Here is a 7221-nt window from a genome sequence, read left to right on the forward strand (position 1 = left end):
TTAGTAGTCGTCCAAATCAAAACCATCAGTCTCGATGTCGTCCAGCTGCATACTTTGAAAGTCCACTTTGTACCGCAAGATACCTGTAAGATATACATTTAAAGATACATGCAAGAGAGCGATAATCATTAAAAAATTTCTGCTAAAAAATAAAATATTTTTATATGAAAATAAAATTATCAAATATTTATGTGAAAAACCAATTATAAATAGAGCAATAATGTAATGGTATATAAGCAAATATACATATAATAATAAAAACTGCACAATTACAATTAGCATTAATTGATAATACGCTATGTACAATTGGTCCCAAAAAGATTGCAACACTTTTTTTCGATGGATTTCGGAATGCAGTTTATTTATCGAGCGATTAGTTCTTATTCATGAATTTATAAATAAAAAGCTTTGATTCAAATACCACTCGATGAGTAAGCTGACATTCCGAAACCCATCGAAAAAAGTGTTGCAACCTTTCTATAACCGGCTGTATGTGCTAAATTATATAAATTTAAATAAAATTTGTATTTTAGGACAACGCTTTCCTATACAGGAGAAATATATTTTTATATATATTGTACTTTATAATACATATATAGTAAAACATCATAATTTACAGAACACACAAAACTTAAATAAAGCATTTTGAAAAAAAGCTATTGTACAAAGAAAGCAGTGTCCAAAAGAAACATATGATATTAGTTGAACATTTTATCATTAATTTTGAAATGATATAAGACAACACAAATTAATATTATATATTTTAGTGATTAGGAGAGACGACCATGTACAATAAAATAATAAAATCTGTAAACTTATATTAATATATTTAAAATAAATTAATATTTATATAAATATTTGAGATACTATATAACAAACGCGCGTTACTATATAACAAAAATTATAACTGTAAAGAATTAATAAAATAAGAAATGCAAATACATATGTATAAAAGTACATCAATTATAATATTGAGATGTAAATTATGATTAAATGTATCGATTTTTATTCTTTGTTATTAATTAATAAAGAACATGTACTGTACCTTTCCCAATATGCAAGCTAATAAAAATAAGATACTGATTAGCATTTGAAAAATATCAACTATATTTTAACTATTTTAAGCAGTTGCTATGTGAAAGCGTAAATACTCATAGATATCATAATTGCACGATACTTGTGTTCATTATCAGAGATAACACTTCTCATAGCATTTTTCATAACTTTCAGATTAACATCTAATTTTCGATATTACCTCTCTCTTATAAATTATAAAATATATATTATCTGTGATGATGAACTTAATGTTGCTTATTATTTAACATGCATTGGAATATATTACATCATTTTTTATTTTTTATTATAAGCATGGGCAAAGGGTATAATAAAAGAAATATATTGAAAGCTAATAAACTTTAAGATATAGCGTGTAATAATGTATGATCTTGTTGATTACTTTCCTGCTTCTTGTATGACAATATAAATTTTATGATAAAAATGTTTTAATATTTGTGAAACTGACACAGTATATGTCGAAAGACATCTAAATAAAAAGTTAAGATAATTACATTAATAATATTTTTGCATGTGTGTGTTAAATATAAATTATTTTTAAATGTAAACTACAATTTTTATTTTCTTGATAAAATAAATCAATTTTTTTATATACAAAACGAGATCATTTAACTGAAGCAGAATCCGAATTATAAATTTTTCTTTCTTGAAATATATATTATAGAAATTAAAATATACAATTATATTAAAGGAATGTACATGCGCTTACTACGATCTAATATCAGTAAAGATTATCAGTATATAGTCTAATCTATACGACGTCTATAGCATAATAATATAAAATAAATTCAATAAAATACTGTATGTATAAATACTATACACAAAATAATAATTGATGACAAATCAAAATTATGTTAAATATATGCAATACAAAATTCTACTTTTTAAAAAATAAAATAAAAATATCATAAAAGTTATCATGCATATATATTTTGTATATACAAAACATATTTTGTACTATAATTGTAGAACAAAAAAAATAGATTTAGTAGTAAATTGAAAAAAAAATTGCGTATTTCCATTCAGCAAAATTTTTATAATTTATATGTGTGAATAATAATGCATTGAATCAAGAATTATCAAACAGTGTGTACGTGAAACATGTTTAAAAATTAATTTTGATCAATAAAATAAATATCATTAGATGAGACATAGACGTAAGTAGTTATATTCTTAGTAATGATAATAAAACTTGTCATTGTTGCCTAAAAGCTAACATTTCAAAGCGTTAGCAATCAATTTATTTATAACATATTCCTGTGAACACGGTCTTTCTAGTTCGTAACGGATTTTCATTGTGTACGATAGTACCGTAGTACGAAGATCGAAGATGACATGTGTTAAATGAATAAGAATGTGGCTATATATTTGTAGCAATATATGTAACTATCAAGCAATACTATTTTCCAATGAATCAACCACTGTATTGTATCTACTATGTATTGTATCTACTACTCCAATTATGAGATCAACAATGTACGAATCTAACAACGCCGCGATAGGAAAAGATAGAAGACTGGAAGATTTCAACTCACCCTGTATATAAACAGAGTTATCCATATCTCATATATATATATAATATATATGTATGTAAGATTTTTCTTTATATGCGTATATCACCAAGAAAGAAAAGAAAGACAGCGGGAACTCTCAGACTTTATTCGTAGAAAAAAAGAAATATAATACTTTGAGAAATGTAAATTAAAAATGTTTATTACCACATTCAAACTTATTTTAAAAGACACATATGCATATGTACTACAGATTTGCACAGAAGAAACAAACTATTTAGTGAGAAACCCAATAAAAGAAATCGTGAATTTTTGGACAAATTTATCTTTGTATTTATAAATTACTCAAAAGTAGAGTATTTTACAATAATTGTAATTATCTTTCTATGTATTATAAAACAAAATATATTAATTTCAGAAAACCTTAAATTCATTTATGTAAATATTTACATGTTTAATAGTTAAATTTTATTATGTGTAAGATGTTACTGACAAAATGTATTCACATTCCTCAGGAAAAGATAAGAAAAAATGAATGAAATGAACTGAGATTATATAAATTGAGATAATATATTAAGAAAAAAATTTGGCTAATTATAAACTTGAGATTTATATTAAGAGATTTATATAGAATTTAGAGATTTTATATAGAATTAATCTATTAATTTGTTTATACTTATGATTATAATTAAATCATTACAATTACACCAGAAATTTAATGCAAAACATTAAGATGCAACAAATAAAGCAAATGATAAATTTGTCCAGCTTTGCAAATAATATGCTTTATAAATACACGAGATGTAAGTGAACGCACGCAAGACAGAGAGTAAGCTACCTGGTCGATTCTGAGTAATTCACAGATGAAATTAGTAATCATCAAGGTCAACATCATCAAGAGGCTCATCGGCCTGCAGTGACTGGAAATCAACTTTGTAGCGGAGGATTCCTATACACCAAGATATACTCCATAGTTAATATCGGTTCGAAAAAATTTATCTTCCATACAAAAGAAACTTTTCTGGTGTCTAGCAACGTTAATCTATTGGCTTTTAGAGACATTGTATACCCATAAAACGCAACTACACTATAACTTAACAATAAATAAAGTTTCACAGCAAGTTATAAATGCGCAGATGATATTTTAAAAAAGCCTAGCATATATGAGTACATATTATTTGAATATTTCAAATATAGGTATCAAAATTCTTTGATACCATTTCCTAATTTTAAATTTCTATTTTTTTACTCTTCTATTTATTTTATTTAACCGTTTTTCTTCATTATGTGTTTTGTTTTTCTAGGACCTTATATTTATAATTTTATAATTATAATATAAAAATTTATATATTTTATGATAAATAGGGAGCTAGAATATGGCTTATAAAATTAAAAATAATAATAATAAACATGTATAAAAGAAACTTACCTCCTATACCACCAAAACCTCTAACAAACTGGGATCCTTCCTGAGATTTGTCCGTGATAATTTCCAAAGTGGCACCAAAACTTTTATAATTATTTGCAAGCCATTCCAGTAGTGGTTGACATTCTACGAGTTCCAATTCTACCCCACTCTATAAAAAATATAGATAAAGTATAAAAAATAATCAAAAATTAAATTTAAAATGAATTAATAAAAAATATGACAAAGTTATTAGTTTTTTCACAGTATGTTAAAGACTATTGTGATTAAAGATTAGACAATATCAGTTAGAGATACAGATAGATTTTTGTATTCGTATTATTCCTTGGAGTGTCGAGTAACTTGTCGCTCGGTTGAGGACTCGTGATCTGTAGACCTGGATTCGATTTCATCTGCGCCTATATATGCGATTTCTCGCGTTTAAGGAGCCGAAAATGAGTCCATCTGATGATTAAGAGAACCTGCGCCGTTCGGATCAGCGTTAAACTGTAAGTCCCACTGATTCTGAGAGTGAATAAATATACTATTATTGAAAAAGTCAAAACAAACAAGTCTTTGCTTCCTAAAGAGGGTCTAAGCTTGATACATATAATACGTTCTGACACTATGACCTCCCCCCCCCCCCCATGAGAAATCGGAAAGCCAACCAGGGGATAATAAGAATACGAAAACGTCCTATATCTATAATTGATATTGTCTAATCTTTGACAGTCTTCAACATGTGAATAATTTTTTAATTAAATTAAATATAAATAAAAACATGATAAAATCAGCAGTTTCTTTAACATACTGTAAAGAAAAGTGCTGACTTTATTATTGTTTTTTAGTTATTTAGTTTAATTAAAAATTTATTTTTATTTTTCATTTCTAACATTGTTTTGATTACTCACTTCCTTATCAGTAAAATGAGTTTTATCTTTTTCTTGTTCTGGCGTTAAGTGTAGTACTTTTTCTTCAGCGTTCGTATGATTTTTCAGGACATATCGTTGAATATCTAAATTTTCCCAACAAATTAAAGTTTCGACGCTACCCAATTCCAAGGCTCTCAACGTATCTTCTACACCAAAACAATATTTGCCAGTTTCTTGAGAAATTTCATCAAAGTAGCGCCCTAAATAAAACAGAAATCCAATATAAATATGTATTATTAAATACATATATATTACATAATATTATATTACATTTTAATCAACATATAAATATTTACCGATCAATTTTTTCTCTTGAATAAACTTCACATTTTGCAAAGATTCGGCCGCTAATTCAATAGCTTGATTAAAACCATTTTCGCCACCATATGATACATCAACTAGCTTTATAACCTTAGCTTGCAATCTCTGAAAAAAAAATCATGTATTAAAGAAACTAATAAGTTAGAAAGCTAATTAAAGAAACAATCTGTTTTTTATTTCTATAACATATTATCATTATAACACAAATGTATTCAGAAAAATTAATTGTAAATAATGGAGATTTTGGAAAATTAACAACACCAAACAGTTCGAGATCGGTTCCTGGACTTGCTGTCCGCATAAATATAACACAAAGAATATTCAGCAAAAACATTCCACTCTGATAAAAATAATGCCTACGAGATATAAATTTAATCTCAAAATAGAGATAAGCGAATACTATCATTTTTGGAAATCTTCAAATAATAATTGTTCAATTGATGATGTTTATCATAATCACAAATTATGAAATATGATAAATGTTATTCAACAGTAATAAATAATTTTAAAAAGCAGATTTTTAGAATAAAGGTTGGAAATAAAGCTTGTGATCCCTTCGCATAAAAATTATAATAAAATCAAAAAGATTTAGCTTTTGCCAAAGCATTGTCCGTGACATAATAAAACAACGGAAAATGCGATCTTCTAAAAAAAATCTTTCTAAAAAGAATTTTGCTTACTGGATCGAACATATCGGATTGACTAAGTTCCGTTTTAAAATCGGCACTACCCGCAAGGATCAATCCAGCGATGTTAGGTTTGTCGTTTGTGATATATAATTGAGTAGCGACTTCAGCTACTTTTCGAACATAATTATGCCGTTTTTCCATGCGTAATCGGGCAAAACGCAATGCAGATTGACCACCTCTGCCTGAAATCAATATTTTCTTTGTGACATATATCTTTTTTTCAAAAAGTCGGGTGGCTCGGTGCTCGGTCCACGAATTACTAATCCATGGATCCGAGTTCGATCCTATCCACGCCTCACATATGCAGGATTTTTTCTGCATTTAAGTTACTCAATATGAGTAAGAATCCCAATTGTGTCTTGGATTAAGGAACATAACTATTATACCGATTACGTTTCCTCCTGATTAAAAAAGAAGTTTAAAGTTGAAGTTTGATATAAAGTTCATTTCACAATTGCGTAAACATGGTTATAAGTGATTGTAATTGTAAAAATTAATCAATCGCAATCAAATATGAGGAAAATCTTCGACTATGATTAGTCAATTCTTACAATTACAATCACTTATAACTACACTTATATAATTGTAGGTTTAAGGCTTAAAAGTTAGTTGATAACTTGTTATTGACCAATATGGCTACACTTGAAGAACTGAGGGTCAATTAAAGAACAAGGAAAAAAAACATACATCTTTGATATCAATATCTTATATTGATTAAACAAACAATAATGACAAAATTGGGATAAAAACAAAAATCTTTTCCAATTTCTCTTACTTACCATGTTTCTTGGGAAGATCTACGGTGAATTTATGTAACACCTCGCGGGTGTTACCTTGCAGCGTTCCAAATAACGCTCCATTACCATCCATTACAATAAAACCAAATTTGTTATCATCTGCGAGTAATGCCGTGAGTGCTTCTGTGTGAAACTATAAAACGCAATGTAATTTGTGTAAAAAATCATATTTCTTATATCACATTTGCGAAAATAAACACACCTTATTATCACAAAGATATAAAGATGTATTGATAGGTTTGAAAGGCTCAAAATCGATGTTGACTTTCTTTTCCTTTCCTTCTTCTGTTACAATAGTTCCACAATAAATTACCAGGCCATTTGGAGGCACTAAAAGACATTAATATGCATAAATAACGCATGATTAATGTTCAATATATGAATGATATCTAATCTGACTCAAAAGTTAATCACGAAACATAATTTTACATTAAAAAGAGTCAAACGCTGTAAGTGTATACAATTCCTATATTCTTATTGATATTGATATTG

General features: G+C 27.2%; 1 protein-coding gene across 2 annotated transcripts in view; it reads right to left on the minus strand.

Moving 5' to 3' along the window:
- Window positions 1-7221, minus strand: part of LOC105626798 (eukaryotic peptide chain release factor subunit 1) — a 7879-nt gene continuing 658 nt past the window's right edge. The window contains exons 3-9 of one of the 2 annotated variants that reach the window (XM_012208094.1): window positions 6932-7059; window positions 6712-6862; window positions 5924-6114; window positions 5219-5348; window positions 4902-5122; window positions 4015-4162; window positions 1-83 (exon numbers count right to left, since the gene is read on the minus strand). In XM_012208094.1, coding sequence (XP_012063484.1) covers window positions 1-83; window positions 4015-4162; window positions 4902-5122; window positions 5219-5348; window positions 5924-6114; window positions 6712-6862; window positions 6932-7059 — 1052 coding nt within the window. Of the gene's footprint in view, window positions 84-3454; window positions 3535-4014; window positions 4163-4901; window positions 5123-5218; window positions 5349-5923; window positions 6115-6711; window positions 6863-6931; window positions 7060-7221 lie in introns of those variants that run through there. The other variant, XM_012208095.1, reaches the window with a different exon arrangement.

Source organism: Atta cephalotes (genome assembly GCF_000143395.1).
Source record: "Atta cephalotes unplaced genomic scaffold scaffold00006, whole genome shotgun sequence".
Taxonomy (NCBI): domain Eukaryota; kingdom Metazoa; phylum Arthropoda; class Insecta; order Hymenoptera; family Formicidae; genus Atta; species Atta cephalotes.